This window comes from Enhydra lutris, unplaced genomic scaffold (genome assembly GCF_002288905.1).
Source record: "Enhydra lutris kenyoni isolate GAN:26980312 unplaced genomic scaffold, ASM228890v2 scaffoldscaffold21, whole genome shotgun sequence".
NCBI lineage: Eukaryota > Metazoa > Chordata > Mammalia > Carnivora > Mustelidae > Enhydra > Enhydra lutris.
This window is the reverse complement of record NW_019154105.1, coordinates 72,152,441-72,171,565: the sequence shown is the minus strand read 5'-3', so window position 1 is coordinate 72,171,565 and position 19,125 is coordinate 72,152,441. Positions and strand designations below refer to the sequence as shown.

The window sequence follows — 19,125 nt, the reverse complement described above, 5'->3', positions numbered from 1 at the left end:
CACAGGACCCAAAGGAGACTTTGCCAGAGTGAGAAAAAAACCTTTACCATGTTAAGCCATTAAGATTTGGAGTTCACCTGCTGAAGTGGCTATGTTTAATTACCCTAAAATACCAAGCAACTGTATTCCCAAACAAAGGTTCCTTCCCTTCTGGCAGAAAGTTGTTAATCATACGGTTTCTCCATTCTTCTGAATATGGCTACTTACCACAGGCGATGGTCCAATAGACCAAAGAGTCTGGAGTCTGGTACAGGATTCGGTAAGGAGCCACCCGAGCACTGGAGTCCAGCACGACATCAAGGGTACCCACGAGAAGGCCTGAGGGTGGAGAAGGGGAGGAGAATGCTTAAGGGTTTCCGCATGCTTCCCCCAAATTCCCAAAGGCAGTGTCAACACACCCTTTCTTTAGGACCTCCCAACGGTCTTCCCCTACAACCCTTCTTGATGGCCCCTATCCTGTTGCATTCCACCCTGACAAGTCTTCATCTTAAACAGGCTGATGTTGGCTCCACTGTTTCTTGTTCCAACAACCTCCAAGAGGAACTGCCTAAGTTGGAAGGCAGTCTGTTGGTGTCAAAACTAATGGGAGGCTGGCAAAGCTGGGAGCCCAGTCCCTAGGAGATGCTGGTATTTACAAATGCCTACTGAAAATAAAAATAGGGAGGATATTAAGCACCTATGTGTTGGTGTCTCTGCTTTATCTACATTAGGCCCAATATGCATTATTTCCTCCCCCTTTTCACCGAAGAAATAAATCCTTGGGAAGCAGTCATGTCTATCTGAGTCAGTGTGCCAGGCTGGCCTACATATTATTTTAAACTGTCCCACTTTTCTTTGTATTGAAAAAGTATAGGTCAGCTCAGTAAACATCAAGTAAGTACCTACTATGTGCAAGGCAAACCCCGTGGGCACAAAACACAGTAAGACAGAGTCCTTAAGGTATTTATAATCTAGTAGGGGAGTCATATAACACTTGTTTAGGAGTGAACAAGGGCTGGGAAACAAGCATTTTCACATCTCAGTGGCAGAGTCCTTTGGCATTTATCACATCCATCATTAAAACCAGAGATGGCTGTAGATGAGTGCCCTCTGCAAGGATGTAGGAATTAGGCTGAGGATCAGGAAAGGCTTTGGGGTAGCATATGGTGGCATTCCGTGGGTTAGAAACCTCACTGATCTGTCCAGATCCTGAGGGAAAGAAACTCACCCACGTCATCCAAGTCCAGGAAGCCTGAACAGTGAGCAAATGAATTTACCTATTAGTTTGTGAGAAATGCAAATACTCAGTACACCAGTGCTCACTTAAGAAGAGGCAGTGTCTTTCGTTTTCAGGAGTGCAAATCTATCTTATAACCACCATTCCTCCAAGTCCCCCCCACCCCCAGGAAAGTGTGCCTCTTTATCTATCCGAAACTGGGATTAAGCACCAAAGGTTTTCTCCACTATTCTAAAATAACATGGACACACCCACAAATTCTACAAACTCAAATAAACTAGATCCCTTACTTGGCAGGATGAATCCAAAAGATTCCCATAAAGTAAATGCCCGTAATTATTCCAAAGTCAGACAGAAATCGGCACAGAGCGGGATGTGGACTCAGAAGAACCAATTAGGAACTCTGGCTAGTTTTCATCTCAGAGCAAGACATCTTATTTTCAATGCCTTGGTTTTCTCAAGGATAAAATACAGACAATATCACAGTTACAAGATTGTTCTTGTAATAAGACTGAATATAATAGGATTTAAGGGCAAGAAACTGAGTGGAAAAAGGGGTTAAGAAACCTGTCTGGAACTTGCCAAGACACTCCTTTATTTAATTTTACTTCTACTTAGACGGCATGTTTATTAAAAATGGTTTGGGATACTGCTGATAGTGCTTGAGGCTGAGAGGGGAGGCTAACCGTCCCCAGGCTCCCTTGCTCAGCTCATGCTGAAAATAAGCAGCATCCTGGGAAGTACAAAGCCCAGCGCCTGGCTCACAACAGGATTTTCATGAAGTTCTGCCGAATCTGAACCCTTCTGAAACTGTCACCACAAGTATCTCTTGAAGTGTTGTCTTGTAACAATGTCTTGTGGTTTTGGGTCCGACCATATCACCATATCATACCTTGATGTGTGCGATACCAGTGAAATTCACTTCCTTCTGCCCTGGCAGCCTTGGGTCATGGAAAGAACTAGATCGCTGAGTTCAGGCGAGCTCAGTTCTGGCTCTGACTCTGTAATAACCAGTTCTGTGGTGTGGACACGCCACTTCACTTCCTGTTGCTTTGACTGGTTCAGTTGTAAAGGGATCATCATAGCACTTGCCTTCCTGAACTGGCGTTATTCATCAAGAAGCCCTACGGAAGGTTTAACCATGGGCAAGTCCTACAGTTGTCCTTGGTCTTTGTCCAAGGACAGGAACCCATCTGGGTTTACTCCAAACCACAGTGATCATAGCCGATCTGAACACACCAGGAAAAAAACTTTCACTCAAGTGGAAATTAATTCATTTGTTAGATCTGGCCTGTACGAAATACAATATGGCCTGTAGTCTTCCAAGGGGTAAACTTCCACATAATGCCACACATGTACGCATTTTTGTTTTCTCTACCGTGGTGTGGATTTACTGCAAAGGCTTCTAATTACTTTTCAGATAATTACTTTTATCTGCAGATGGAAGAGTACATTAACAGGAAAAGCAGAAAAGAGTGCCGGCTAAGCTGGATTACCTCCAATGTTAACTAGAAATACAAGCACATCATTTGTCACTGAGTGTTTGTAATACTACACTCTTCTTGAATCAAAAGAAGAAATGAAATCCCCACAATACTGGAAAGGTCACATACGTTGGTTCTAAGGAACACATACTTCATTCTGGGCTTAGGGAATTCAGTCAAGGATCAGCCCACATGGTTCAATGAGCCTCTAGAAGAGTGTCATCACAGATAAAGCTTCTTTTGAGGGCAACCACAGCTCACTGGGCAGAGCAGCCAACAGAAGCGGTCCCAGTTCTGGAATACTTCATGCCACCACCCCACTCTCACAGCCAGCCTCCCTGAGCCTCAGTTTCCCCATCCTTCATGTCTCCCTAGACTTCTATACCCTGTAAGACACAGTAGAGAGAGACTCCGGAAAGGTTCAACCTGATCCACTCATCTTGACCACCACAGAGGTCCCCAACTGAAAAACCATCTCCAATACTCATTATCCTACGTAACAAAATCTCCAGTGTCACCCAGGGACAAAGAAAACTGAGCTGTTTAAAGAAGACCCCCCAGAGTGAGGGCTTCTGATGGGACACCAGCTCATCAACGCCGAGTGTGAATTTACAACTGGCACCACCAGCTTCCACTAAGATTTAGATGAAAACAAACAGTTTTTCATACCAACCAGAGGGTCCATGCTGAAAATATTTTAAACCACAGACAGTATGATATTGTAACACTCGCATGAGGAGAACGCACAATTAGAAAACTGTTGTGAAAATTCTTTGAAAACTGAAGGTACTAGATATTCAGACAGAAAGTAATACTGTGAATCGGGGTACGCAGTTGGCCTGCCAAATCAGTTCACACAGTTTTCTTCCACATTAACCCAGATGTGCCCTTTCCCTCTGTAACACTGACCAGAATTTTCCCTCTATTCGGAATGTCGTGTTTATCGGTCAATTCTCACTTCCCACTGCCTGAAATGACAAACTCCCATGTATTTAATACCTCTCCTTCTATCCCTCCTCCCCTCCAAGTTCTGCTTCTGTAGTACCTATTGAATTTATTTAAAATTGCTTGTACATTTTGCCTCTTTCCACAGGACCTCTTAGGGTGGACGCTGACTCTGACTCCTGGGTCCTGGACTTTGCTTGGAGCACACACAGTAAGCCCTGAACACACGTTTGATCCACGGATGAGTTTGCTAGTTTTCGAAAACCTGCAGAAGTCATCACTGTGCTGCTCAAGCTCTATGGATACGAAGAGCCACGACTCTGGGAGAGGGGAAATATTCTTCCCATAGCCCCCATCCATACAGAATCCTGGAAGATGGGACATCTGAGCCAGAGAATCCAATGCCCCCCTCCACTCCCCCCCGCAAAAAACCAACCCAGCAATCAAGATTTTCTTAGAAGTTTTATTACTCATTCCTCTGAAATGGCTGTCAAAATACTGAACTTTTTATCATTTCCCACACGAAGTGCTGTTTTAGCAGCTGCTCTAGTCAGCTATTTCTGGTGTTAAACAATCTTTGATTGCCTCGGATAACTGAGTCAAATTATGGCTCTCAAAATAACTCTTCCCCACATCTACCTACTGTATTAGTTCGGGGGCATCTTGTAACATAAAAATGCTGTTTTCAAGGAGACTCAGAAAACACTACAAAACTGGTACGTTTAGGCTTCCCATCTGCCTGCGGGCACTGGAGGGTGTGTGATACACACAGAGGACTCGCTCACTCTGCTCCCGCGTCAGGAGCGTGCTGGACATGTAGGAACGTGCCCAGGACAATGATCGATCACCTCCTGACGATCTTGAAATAACTTAATGTCAAAGTGGACGAGATACTAAAGCTCATTCATACTAAAGCTCATTCGGCCTTCCTCTACCCCCTCAGCCATGTGACCAGTCGGAGGTCTACAATGAAAATGGCAGCAGAAAGGTCAAGGACACAGGCAATCATAGCCCCTCCGCAGAGAGTGCCATGGACCCCTAAGCACTATTGTTCAACAACGTATTTCAAAACCACAGAAGAGTACAGGAAATTACAAATACATGCACCACTACTCTTTTAACATCTGGCCTTATCTGTTTTTTTGTTTTGTTTTTAAATAAGGAAAATATAACACACATAAGAAAGGTCCCTTTAATGCCTCCCTGATCCTATTTCCCTCTCTCCCTCTCACCACTGTCGGGTTGTTTCATATTCTCCCCATCCAGGTCCTTATACTTTTATTGCCCAACGTGTATGTACGTGAATGCACACTTGACACTGACGTGCACTTTAAAATTTACCGTAATGAGAAGAGTAGATATTGCCTGGTAACCTCTTTTCTTTTTACCCAATAAAATGATTATAAAATTTACCCAGGTTAGACTCGTAAATTTGATTCACTTATTTAAAATGCTGTATAATATCCACAGTATAAATAGAAGTTACTCTTTTTCCTAATAAAGGACACTTGGGTTTACCTCCAATTTTTTTCCTGTAATAGGCACTACAATCATTTTCTTTGTATATGATGTTTTAAGCATGTGAAGACATTTTAGAATGCAATTGCTGGGTCACAGGGTAAGTACGTCTTTAAACCTTATCAGACATTACAAAATTGCTCTCCAAAGTGACTGTGCCAACATACTCTTACCAGGAAAGCTAGACAATATGTTTTTCCACAATCGTCCCAACACTTAGTATTATCAGTGTTCTGGGTTGTTTTTTTTTTTTTTCCACCAGTCTTCTTCAGGATGAGAAATAGTATCCATTTGTTTTTGCTTTTAAGTAAGCTCTACCCCCAGCATTGGGCTCTTGAACTCACAACTCTGAGAGCAAGCATTGCATGCTCTACCAAGAGAGCAAGTCAGGGGCCCCTCCATTTGTTGTTTAAATTTGCATTTTTCTGAATATTAAGGAGTTTGAGTACCTCTTCCTGTTTATTGGCTCTTCCAGTTTCCTATTCTTTGAGCTATTTGCCCCTCCCGTGGAACTGACTTGTGCTGAAGATCCAGCTCAGAGAGTCAGAGTTTAGAGGCTCCCACGAATATATACCCTGATCAATTCGTTTCACCAAATACCCACTCATCTCCCTAAAGCCAGACAGGCAGTATGCTCAGACTTGCTTCTTTATATATATTCTATTTAAATGGAGGAATTTGGGATCAGTATTTGCAAACCCCTCTGCTTCACTCCCATGGAAACTTTCTGCAGGTCACAGGCTCCCACCTTCTCCCACCGCCTGCTCCCAAGGTGTCATTGATACATCCCCTGTGGTCTTAGCACTGACATAGGGTTACCTGCTCTTAGGCAGAAGTAATTACACAGTAACACCCAGAAGCAGCGGCGGACAGAATTATAACCTCAGGCAACACAGAATTATAACCTCAGGCAACACCGTAATTTTTTCACTTCTTTTAAAGAATCTTGTTTGTAGTTTCTTCCCACCAGTTTGTGAACTCCTAGAGAGCAGGCCCAGCCTTGTTTACCTTGGAATTCCCAAAGCCTCCAGTTTAAGTCCCTCAAGTTATGCTGAATATTTGTAAATTGGGCCACGAAGTTTTCACTTTGATGGACATTGGGAGAAACCCAGAATTATTTTCCAACCTTATTCAGCTACCATAGCTGAATACCATAATTCTAGCAAAGTGACCTTAAATAATTAAAATTGTCTAAGCATCATACAATGAATGGAGACCACTACTTGAGAAAAGGCTGGAAAACCCCACCTCAGAGAGTGCGAGGTAATACAGCTCAAACTCACATCTAAACTTTTTACCATGGGAGATCAAATTCTCTAATTTCGGAAGTAATCTGAAATTTTTTTTTATGAATATTGAGACTTATCTGGAATTAGGTGGATCAAAAGCAGAGATCTTTAGGGAAAGCACGAGTCTTTTTATTCTCCTACTTTCGGAAACTAGTCCAGAGATTGGCAGTTGTTGCCAAAAGACCATAAAATTACTGTAAGGTTGAACCAGTTGAAACTCCTGCACCCACACTCAGACTGGTAAACAATTTGTTTTGCATTCCACACTGGCCAGGGGGCCAGGTGAGAGATCAGGAAAACCATCCTTCGTACACAGCAGTGAGGGGGAGGGGGAATGCTGGAATTGCCAGGTAAGGCTCAGCTCCAGAGCTCTAAACGTACCCGAGTTCATAGTACCACCATGAACGATGTAAAGTACTCAGACAAGCTACAGTGTCCCGGAGAGGGGTCATGTCTGTTCTCTGGGTAAGGAGCTGAGGAACGTAGGTTTGTTGGGAGAGATGGCTGGGGCTGGAAATGGGGACCGTGAGTTTCCTCAGTTTCCTCCAAGAGTCTAACAGCCTTTCTCAAGTACTGGCTAAAAGGGAGAGACCCGTCCCAGTACTGGAATTCTACCGTCAGTGTAGAACTGTCTCTGCATGTTTTTATTTTAAGTGTTGCTTACTTTCTGCCCCCACTAGAGGGTTTAGGTACAGTTTTTCAACGCAGTTCAAACCACTGTTGCTGCTTCAACAGGCCGTCCACAACTCTCTCCCCTCAACCTCAATAGCTGTCTGTCACGACACCATCCCAGCCACACATATCATGGCCGCCGTACAATACAACGCTTCTCTCTTGAGGGGACAGAGGACAGAGCCGTCTTATACACATACACACACACAAAAAAAACACAGGGATTTGTCACCATTTATGGAAAGATGAACCAATGAGCAGTCTGGTAGTGTAGGAAATACACTGCCAGCTCTTGTCAATTAGGACAGGACTCCTCAAACTATTTCTGATCAAAAATCAGTTTGGGTTTGGTTTCCAATCTGTTACAGACTGATACTTCTGTCAAATAGGGTACATGTGAAATACTCTATCTCTAAAATATGAAAAAAAGACAAAAAGAAGTCTCCAATTTTTTTTATTATTTAATTCAACAAATTGCTCTAGGTTTCTAAATGCTTAATCTCAATTTCTGTTCTTTAGCTCAAGGCAGTGGTAACACACGGGTTGCAAACCAGTACTTTAAATAAATAGCATTAAGTTAGGGACGGGAAGGCTGGAGGGCAGTAATTCTCTTAGGACTGTGTTTATTAGAATCATACGCATAGTTTTAAAGAGCACATTCAATCTGTAATACACATTTTTTACTTGGGAAATTAAAACAATTGTCTACCCACTGCAAACTAAAAGGAAACTCGACAAAATCATTTCTTAAATGAAGGCAAGAAGACAGGAATGGGGGAGGCATGAGGTTTTTGTTGTGTATTTATCCCAAGGGCACTGGTTTAGAAGTGTGGAAAATCTACAATCCTGCATCAGCTGAGCCTGGGAGACCCCTGATGCATTTCTTACCAAGAGAGGGGCAGGCTCTGGGGTAGAAAGACGAAGCTCGGAGAGGCAGACTACTCCCTCTGTAGTATTTCAGACTAATTCTGGATTGCAGGGCCTTTGAAATTCAGGCTTGCTTGTATGAGTATGGTAGTTCCCTATCCATGGTTTCACTTTCTCCCCAGTCAACTGCCATCAGAAACAGACAACCCGCCTTCTGATCTGCGGTCAGAAGGTCGACAGTAGCCTCATGCTATGGCACAACGTGTACGTCATCCGTTTCGCTTCATCTCGCCACGCAGACCTCTTCTCATCTCACATTATCACAGGGAGGAGGTGAGTGAGCACAGAACGAGATGCTATGTCAAGTGTGGGACACGTGTATTCTTATAATTGTTCTATTCTGTTAGCAGTAATTGTTGCTAGGCCCTTTCTGTGCCTAATTCATAAATTGACTTAATCACAGGTATGTATGTCCAGGAAAAACTCAGTGTGTACCTGGGGTTTAGGGCTAGCCCCAGCACCGGGCATCCACGGGGACCTTAGACTGTATCCCCCACAGACATGGGAAGGTACTGCCCACAGAAAGTGAGGGTTTGAACAGACAGAAAGCAGCCGTGACTTTCCTACTTTCCACCACAGAAGAGAAAGCACACAGGCGGGCTTATACCTAAAGCAACTGCAAAACACTGGAATCGGAAGAGCATTTCCTCAGCAGAGCCTTCGTCACACAGCCAATTAGCATGTGCTGCTCAAGTATGCCAAGCACCCCTGAAGGCCCGGGCTTCTAGGAGCTGCTCCATTCCACCCCTTAGGCCACACACGCCTCCTCCTACAAAAACAGAGGGCTGTTGGAATGGACTTTTCTTTCTCTTTGGGGCCGTGTCTGAGAAGGAATCACTAAGATATTTCAATACCTTCCCTAACACCCTGGTTAGGACGACCTACATAATTTGCAGGCCCCCTGGCAAAAAGAAAATGCAAGTCCTCTTGCTCAAAATTCTGAAGAATTTCAAGACCACTAGTGGAACATTCAGCCAACATCAGAGCCCTTTGAAATGCAGGTTCCTGGGCTACACAGCACAAGACCACATCCCCAGGAGGCTGGTCCTGACCCCAGCGCTGCCATGGCGATTTCATCCTCACAGACAAGCTTGTTCTCAGCCTTTCATCAGGGATTCAAGTTTGCTATGATATAGACCAAGGCGTACAATGAACTGAACTCATTCAGAAAACACTGTGGGCACCTGTGTGTTCCGATTCCACAAACAAACGTTGGTGGTATAGTGGTGAGCATAGGTGCCTTCCAATTATGCAAACAAGCCCTCAACCCAAGAGGAAGGTAGATTCACTTTTGTTACATTGCCAGCTGCTTCCATATATGCAGCAGCAAGGTGTCCTGGTGCTAATCTTGACTATAGAGGCAGGTATGAAAACTTGAGACTGATGTTTCAGGGCTGGCCAAGGTTAGCCTGCAGAGCAAAGACAGAGGGGTCTTTCTGGTGCTGGGCGGAGTTGTTCACTGTGAAGCCTACCGTTTCTAAGAGGCAAGCCACATCTACCACCGCAGGGAAGCCTGGGCACGATGCCCCCCATCTACCTTCTCCCAGATGGGCCACTTTCATAGGTACCACTCACTTGGTCCCAAGATCATTGTCAACCTTCCTGATTCACGTAACCCCTTCTCCACAATGAATTAATATCCTGAAATAGAAGCAATTATGAATTTTAAATTACATTTAGGTAATGACCTAGTATGTACAAATAATTGTATTTATGCAATGATAGACATTTAAAATCATGCCCTTGGGGCGCCTGGGGGGCTCAGTTGGTTAAGCGTTGGACTTCAGCCCAGGTCATGATCTCAGAGTCTGGGATCCAGGCCTGCACCTAGATCCCTGCTCAGCAGGGAGTCTGCTTCTCCCTTTCCCCCTGCTCCCAACTTGTGCTCTCTCTTAAATAAATAAAAAATTTAAAAAATAAAAAATAAAATCATGCTCTCAAATGATTATCCAATGACATGGTGAAACATATCTAGTACATCATGTGAAGCAAAACTAAAATTTTTGTTCCATATATTTCCAATCAAAGTAGAAGTATAATAGTATTACATTATAAACTATAATATATGCATTATCTTTTAAACTTTATTTTTTCAGCGTTCCAAGATTCATTGTTTATGCACCACACCCAGTGTTCCATGCAATATGTGCCCTCCTTAATACCCACCACCAGGCTCACCCAACCCCCCATCCCCCTCCCCTCCAAAACCCTCAGTTTGTTTCTCAGAGTCCTCAGTCTCTCATGGTTTGTCTCCCTCTCTGATTTCCCCCAACTCACTTCTCCTCTCCATTTCCCAATGTCCTCCATGTTATTCCTTATGCTCCACAAGTAAGTGAAAACATATGATAATTGACTCTCTCTGCTTGACTTATTTCACTCAGCATAATCCCCTCCAGTCCAGTCCATGTTGATACAAAAGTTGGGTATTCAGGGGTGCCTGGGTGGCTCAGTGAGTTAAGCCTCAGCCTTCAGCTCAGGTCATGATCTCAGGGTCCTGGGATCGAGCCCCACAACGGGCTCTCTGCTCAGCAGGGAGCCTGCTTCCCCCTCTCTCTCTGCCTTTCTGCCTACTTGTGATCTCTCTCTTTCAAATGAATGGATAAAATCTTTAAAAAAAAAAAAGTTGGGTATTTATCCTTTCTGATGGAGGAATACATGCATTATTTTTAAAGACTATAAAATTATTGGTAGGTAAAAAAAAAAAAAATCTCTTTCCTGTCCTGTTCTGTGTTTCCAAAACTTTTTCAAATGTACATCCAATACTTTTACGATTCAAAAAAATTTTTATCTCCATTACTTCCAACCTTCTATTTTAGGCTTTTTTCATAAGAGAGTTAATAGTCTTAAGCAAATAAATGGTCACCATGTTTATAATAAAGCTGCTAATTCCTTCAAGATGGTCCAGGTTAGTCATTTCATTGTTAGAATGAAATCCCACAGGTAGGAGGGTCAATATCTAAAAGAGTGGCATCCTCAAAATCACACTCTGATGGAGGGGCCTGGCTTTATCCTTTAGAAATTTGTTTAAAGTTTGTTTTTTCCCTCTTGTATACAAAGTGCATCAATACCATAAGCTGATACCTCTTCAATCACAAAGTACCAAATTATTTAACTCAATGATAGAGACTACTACATACATAAACAACTAGCTTAAGTCAGGAAGTTTATATTCCCCAAATAAAAACTACAAACACTGGGGTACCTGGGGGGCTAAGGTGGTTAAGTGTCTGCCTTCAGCTCAGGTCATGATCCCAGAGTCCTGGGATCGAGCCCTGAGTTGGGTTCCTTGTTCACCGGGGAGTCTGCTTCTCCCTCTGCCTCTGCTGCTCCCCCAGCTTGTGCTCTCTCCCTCTCTCTCTCAAATAAATAAATTCTTTAAAAATAAATAAATAAATACACAAACAAACTACAAGTATTAAATGGATGAAATTAATTATGCTATTTTCAATACGGAGTCTTTGTTATAATGGTAAATACCCATGGCGCTGCCTTTGGCCGTATGTAAGTGAGGCAAAGAAAGAGGCTATGTGTGCTTGTATGTACCTAGGAAATGTCCAGGAAAGATGTACATTGAACAGCTAATGACGGTTACTTCTGGGAAATGACATTGATACAGGGAGATACCCCACTGGGAAGAAATCAGACTCCTCTGACTATTAGAACTGTATTTTTAAAAGTAATTTTTAATGCTGTTGGAACTATGTAAAACCAGACTCTTGCACATGTATTATAATAAAGTAATAATACAACAGCTATTAAAGGGAAAAAAATACCACAATGAATATCCTGCTCTAAGACTTTATAAAAGATGAAACTCTGTAACCAATCAGCTCCTGGTACTCTCTGTGCGGGCCAGAAACATGGCACCCGCCCTCAGCACACTGTGACTGGGGACAGAGAGCAGGACTGTCACGCTGGACCAGACAAGGCTGCCTTTCACCAGGGACTATGGTCGAGGCTAACACACAGGGCTCAGAGGTGGCCTGCAGGGAAAGATGAGGCAGACCAGTCACATTCTTTTCCAGGGAATCTGAGCTGAGAAACGCTAAGAGAAAAGTCAAGTAGCTACAGAAGCAGAAGAGTAAAGGATTTCAAGGCAAAGGAACGTAGCACACAAGACAGATGACAGATGACAGGGAAGCAGAAACACTGAGGTCAAGGAAAGACAGAAAGCAGAGGTCAAGAAAGCCAGCCGTGGGCAAAAAGAGAGGGAGACAGAAATGAAGAGGGCAGACAAGCGTGCACGCAACCCCCAGCAGCTGGGAGGGGAGGAAGGAGGAGAGGAGCCCCTTCCCCACAGCTGCCTGGCTTCCTGTCAGCTTTCCAAGCCTGGTTCCAGTTTCCGCGCATCTTGGCTGCCCACACCAGGTACCACAGGCCTGAGTTTCTTGCAGCCCAAAGCGCCCAACGAAAACCCTAACTAACTCCTTTGGCTCATCTAAGATGAACTGAGTAAACATTCCCTTCTGTATGGCAGGAAGACTAGTGTTATATAACCAAGTATCAAGGCATTAATAGCAATTTAATAATATGCTTTCCAGCCCTGCATCCCAATATTCTAGAACAGACAAAAACAGCAGCTACAGAACTGTAATTAAAATAAACATGCTACTTACAAGGGAGAGATAACAGGAGCAGGCCAGTTTGATCACTGGGAATTCTGTCTGACTCTGATCACCTGGAAGGCATGCGCCTCCCCTTGCATTCCCTCTTCAGAAGAATTCTGGTCTGGGATGCCTCGATGGCTCAGTCGGTTGGGCGGCCGACTCTTGGTTTCAGCTCCTGTTATGATCTCAGGGTTCTGGGATGGAGCCCTGCATCTTTATCTGCAGGCTCTCTGCTCAGTGGGGAGTTGGCTGGAAGATTCTCTCTCTGCCCCTCTCCCCTGCTAGCACAAGCACTCTCTCTCAAATAAATGGATTGGTATCTAGATAGAAGAATTCCAGGTCTAGCTCAGCCTTAATGCACCTGGATAAGGTTAAGGGGATATTTCACAGAACACATACAGCTTGTGATACGTCAAGTGAGAACAACCCTCACCTAAGTTCCAGATAAAGCTTCAAAGAGAAAAATGAGCAGGGAAGACCTGAACATAGAGAGGCTATCGTGGCACCAACGACTGGAGAAACTAAACAAGGACGCTTACCAAATATGGTTTCACTTTGCAACACCAGGTGGATAGACACAAGTAAGGGCCTTATTTTGTCAAGTTGTTCATTATAATATTATGCATTTTTCCATATATACAAATGACCTACATATGCAGATGAGTCCCTTATGGAATACATGAGATCCAGCTGAGGTGTCCTAATAGTTCAGGTGTGGCCTAGAAATAGCCCACGAACTGTCTGGAAAAATACTGAAATGGATGGAAAAAGGAATCAATGACAATGACAAAAGCAGTATACTGAGGTGGGGGAGCATTCCACTGCAAAGTGATTTTAAAGTCATTTCCAACAAACTGTTCATTTCTCATGTTATAAACAAGGTCATGAAACAAGAGATACAGAGCCATATGACCACCAACAGTATGATACCAGCAATGTCACCGCCTCATACACCCTCAATTAATTAGGGACTGAAGAACAAAGATGAAAGGCAAGGGAATTTACTTTTCTTTTTTTTTTTTTTTTTAAAGATTTGTTTATTTGACAGAAAGAGCAAGAGTGCACACAAACAGGTTAAGCTGCAGGCAGAGGGAGAGGGAGAAGCAGACTCCCCGCTGAGAGGGGAGCCCAATGTGGGGCTCCAGCCCAGGACCCTGGGATCATGACCTGAGCTGAAGGCAGAGGCTTAACCTACGGAGCCACCCAGGTGCCCTGGAAATGGATTTTTCATATGGTTGTTTTACTAATGAATGGGGAAATTAAAGGAATAAAGGTCTTGTTATGTTTCTTCCCCTCTGAATTATATCTATTATACCTAGCTCCTTAATTGGTAAGCAAATGACATATGTTCACATATATGTATATACATACATATATAGTATACAGACATATAAGCACACACACACATACTATAATACAATATGCTTATTGAAGGTATTCTCGTTTCAATTGAGTATAGACTAGTGTGGGCTCTAAAGAACCCTGGAAGTCTGGTTTCCATCTTTGGATTTAATGAAACACAATGATTCAAGGAAAGAATAAGGTTACATCAAAATAAACACTTTCAAACTTTTAAAAAAGATAATCACATGCAAGAATTCCTTTCATACCAGTGTCTCTCAACCAATATACTCTCCAAATAAACAAAAATCTCATTCTTTCCCTCAGATTGTTATGCCACCCTAAACATGATTTTGTCGAGCATTGCCTTATGCTCCCCGAATGGAGAAGATACAGACAGAAGATTTTTAGGCTCTTTCCACAGTTTGGCTATTGTGGATATGGCTGCTATAAACCCACAGGTGCACCTGCCCCTTCAGATTACTACATTTGTATCTTTAGCCTAGATGTCCATCAACAGATGAATGGATAAAGATGTGGTATATATATATATCTACAATGGAATACTACACAGGCATCAAAAAATGAAATCTTGCCATTTGCAACAATGAGGATGGAACCAGAGGTTTTATGCTAAGTGAAGTAAGTCAATCAGAGAAAGACAATTATCATATGATCTCTCTGATATGAGGAATTTGAGAGGCAGGGCGGGGGAGGGGGGAGGGGTGGGAAAAATGAAACAAGACTGTACCGGGAAGGGAGACAAACCATCAGAGACTCTTAATCTCAGGAAACAAACTGAGGGCTGCTGGAGGGGAGGGGAATGGAAGGGATGGGTTGGCAGGGTGATGGACACTGGGGAGGGTATGTGCTATGGTGAGCACTGTGAATTGTGTAACTGGTGATTCACAGACCTATACCCCTGAAACAAATAATACATTACATGTTAATAAAAAAAAGATTTTTGCCCCAACTTTCCTTTCTGTCATTTGTTTGAGAGAGACAGAGAGAGAAACAGAAATAGAGAGGGATAGAGAAAAGGCCTGTTTAAAAAAAAATTATCAGTTACAAAATAACAGTATTTAAAAATGTTTTATTTGAGAGAGAGAGAGAGAGAGAGCGCGCACACAAGTAGGGAGAGGGGTAGGAGAGGGAGAGGCAGAGAATCCAATGTTGACTCCCACTGAGCACGGAGCCCAACATGGGGCTCGATCTCACAACTCAGATCATAAGCTGAGCTGAAATCAAGCGTCAGACACTAAACCAACAGAGCCACCCATGCGCCCCTAACACAACAATATTTAAGATTCTTCTTCAGACTGTACCAACTGTCCTCTCCTAGCTACTACATCAAGGATTCAAGAATGCCAGCAATTGTTCTCTGACGGTGAATTCACGATCCCTTATCCTTTTAGACATGCCTGCGCCATGTCCCTGTTAGGACAGTTGATGGCTGTCAAGTTCATTTCCCAGCAGCATGTCCACTGGACCCACTGACGGCAGGGGCGGGGACCATTCCGGGCACAGAAAGCTGCAGCAAATGCTCCGCTGAGAAAGGCTGAGGCACAGTGGGTCATCGCATCCCAGCACTCCCAGGCTTTAAACACTTGTCCTTCACGGCTCCAGGGCCAGGGCCTCTGAAATCTAGAGCATGGATAAGGAAAAGAGATTCTTCCCATAGCTCGATCACATCGGTAGGTCACGCCGTCGGGAGAGGCACAAGTTTCCGGCACACTCACAGTTTCCACTGGGAGCAATCCAGGGCAATCTACGGGCAACAGGAAAGCCAGGCCCTGGGTTCCCAGGTGCCCACCCCAGAATTCTGTCTGCTAGGCCATGAGATGGTGACAAGTATCGTTTGGGCATCTGCATTTTTAGAGCATTATTGAATAGACAGGCCATTCTCAAGGGTTTTTGTGGAAGACAAACCATGCCGCTCAAGTCTAGTTTTGAAATACACTTTCGGCATTGGAGAGACCCAGGGGTTCCTCAGCCCTTGGTGGAGCTGACTGGGGTCTTCCCCTGTGTGTCCTGCTCATACTATTTGCCAAGTGTGCAGGAATGTGAAAATAGGTGGGAAGCTCTGTGTTAGACAAAATAAAGCACAACAAGCCTTCAGGTCGCAGCACATTACACTACAAAATTCTATATGTTGAATCTCAGTGCATACAGACATCATTCAGGTAACAATATGTAGCTGTCCCATAGTTTGTGTATAAAGCTGTACTAAATGTGCTTCCGTTTACTTACATACAATAGGTGCACTGTTCTTTTTTAAGAAAGAAAAATAGGGGCACCTGGGTGTCCCAGTCGGTTAAGTGTCCCACTCTTGGTTTCGGCTCAGGTCATGATCTCAGGGTCGTTAGATCAAGCCCCACGTCGGGTTCTGCCCTCAGCGGGGAGTCTGCTTGAGATTCTCTCCCTTTTCTTCTGCCCCTTCCCCAGCTCATGCTCTCTTTCTCAAATAAATAAATATATAAATTTTTTTAGAAAGAAAAAAATACACCTAAATTTGTAAAATGGGAGGTGACTCATGTGGTATTTACCTGATCTTTACTTCTCTTTATGCTAGTTCTTGGGAAATTTTTATTAAGATTAAAAAAGTCTCCCCTAAAGTGTTGGAATCTCAGACCCTTTTCTTCAGTCTTCTGAAGGGACCCTGAGGAAGTGACCCAGGGCCATAAAACCAGTGGCCAGATCTCAGGCCTCCAGTCCCCCAGCCAGAGTCTCCAATGAACAACCACTGTGACTGATCACCTTCACCTGAACAAGCCAAATGATTAGGAAAATTCCTAACAGGATTACTTCAAACCATTTTCAAAAACATCACCAGGAAAACCCCTTAGAAAACCTCAGCTCTTTTAACTTAAATCTGGGAGAGTACCTGGGAATCCAAGGGAAACATTTAGATGTTTGTACTGGCCTACTTCCTTGATGGAACAGGAACATTTCTAACATGGCAGGGCCCATGCCGTGTCATACAAAGTGATCACAGGCAGTGGGTTAGGTTCCTACTTCCCCATTCAGGAGCTGTGTGGCTTCAGGCAAGTCACTCAGCCTCTCTGGGCCATAGTTTCCTGACACTAAGTTGGGAACAATTTATCTTCTCTGTCTCCCAGGGTTGCTGATAAGTCTGGCAACATGTAGAATATCTTGCCAGTGTAATGTATCTAGACTTTTTTGAAATAATATATAATTTTAGAGCGAGAGAAGCTTTAGGGGGCGCCTGGGTGGCTCAGTGGGTTAAAGCCTCTGCCTTAGGCTCAGATCATGATCCCAGGGTCCCAGGATTGAGCCCCGAATTGAGACCAGGGAGCCTGCTTCTCCCGCTCTCTCTCTGCCTGCCTCTCTGCCCCCTTGTGATCTCTGCTGGTCAAATAAATAAATTAAATCTTTTAAAAAAAAGAGAGAGAGAGAGAAGCATTAGGTCATACATTTCCATCTTCCTGTATTACAGAGAAGGAGACTGAACATTAGATGACAAAGTACTTGCCAACGTTATGTTTTGAATCTTACTAAGTAGTCAACATGGTTATTACCGTCTAGAACAGGTGGATGAATAAATATGGTCTCAGTCCTGGATATGTGTGTTTTCATCCTTATCCTCATCAAACAGAAACTGAGCACCTGTGAAGAGGACACTTTGTTGGGCCCTGGAGATATCATCTATCTCTGCCCCCTTGGAGGAAAGCAGGATCTGACTGGGAAGACAGAGGTAGCTCATGCAGACAAGAACTACTAAAATGACCACTTGCTCCTTTAGTTCAAGGACGCACATTAAGAGATGCTATGGGGACGACTGCCCAGGGCTTGGGAGCTCATGCAAGAGACAGTTTTGAACAGTGTCCTGGAGTTGGGCTTTGGTAGAAGGTAACATTTAAAAGCGCTGAAATAAAACTTGCTGAGAAAGTCAAGATCTTAAAAGTTCACACCACAAGAAAAAAAAAAGTTCTCGTAACTATGTATAGTAAAGACCTGACTTACTGCGGCGATCACCTTGCAGTAATTACAAATATCAGATCATTACGTTGTACAGCTGAAACTATATAACGTTGTATGTCGATTATACCTCAAATACATAAGTAAACACATACATTCATAAATACATAAATAGCTAGCATGGAGAACCCAAGTGGAATCCCAGTCTGACTACATCCTAGGGTCAGGAAGGAGCAAGACATACAATTTGTAAAAACCCCAACTTCTTCACCTAGACAGGGTTGCAGTGAGGACTAAAGGATGTGATGCATCAGAAACATGTAAACAGTGCCGGCCGCTTTGTAAGTGTTCAATAACAAGACCTACTGTGGTTGCTGAAGTGTGGCAGCATAGCCCAGCCAAGAGGGAAGGTATGGGGCATAGAGACCAGATTGTGGCTGGGCAGCCCTGTGTTACACTGTTTGGATTTTATCCTACCCATGACAGCTCTTGGGCTGGAGCTACATATGCCGTTCAGAAATCCCTCTGATGGCAGTTTGCAGTAGTTGGGAAAGGGGAAGCAGAAGTCGGAAGGCAAACTAGGAATTTTTTATGAGGAGGAGATTCATCGAGCCCCTCCTTTTATACCAAGAACTTTCCTTACACAGAACCACCTCTTTAATCCTTGTGAACACACAGCAAGTTCTTACGCCATTTCACAGATGAGGCAATAGAGGCTCAGAGAGACTAAGAGATGAAGCCAAGATCTGTTAACTGTCCACAGGAGTCCATGGTGGTGCTTCCCCTGTACAGGCTGATACGGGCCAGTGACCACCAGCTGCAGCCAGGGAAACCGAATCTGCTTCATTACTTGGACGGTAATACTGGCCACTGCAGGGAAGGTGGAAAATTCTCTGTTTTTATTTCCAACGGGGCCAAATTGTCTTAATCCACTCTTTCTGGGTGTGGGGGGTTGAGGGGTGGGAACTAGCCTTTGAAGAGCTGGTTTCTAAAGTGACCCATAAGCTTCTACCACTAATGGCAAGTTCGGCCCTCACAAGTTTGATATTTCCAACTTACTCTCCAGAAGGAAAATGGACCCTTGTAGCTGGGCCCACAGAACAGCTCCTCGTGTGTGTACCCAGAGGGGAGTCACTGTGGCCCCAGCAGCAAACACAGCTCCTTTCCTGGTTTCTTGTGAACTTTTC

The 19,125-nt window shown here is 43.8% G+C and overlaps 1 protein-coding gene across 1 annotated transcript in view; it reads right to left on the bottom strand.

The window, feature by feature from the left end:
* Window positions 1-19,125, bottom strand: part of LOC111148918 (TBC1 domain family member 9) — a 122,731-nt gene that overhangs the window by 71,066 nt on the left and 32,540 nt on the right. The window contains exon 2 of the mRNA XM_022505709.1: window positions 208-318. Coding sequence (XP_022361417.1) covers window positions 208-318 — 111 coding nt within the window. The remainder of the gene's footprint in view (window positions 1-207; window positions 319-19,125) is intronic.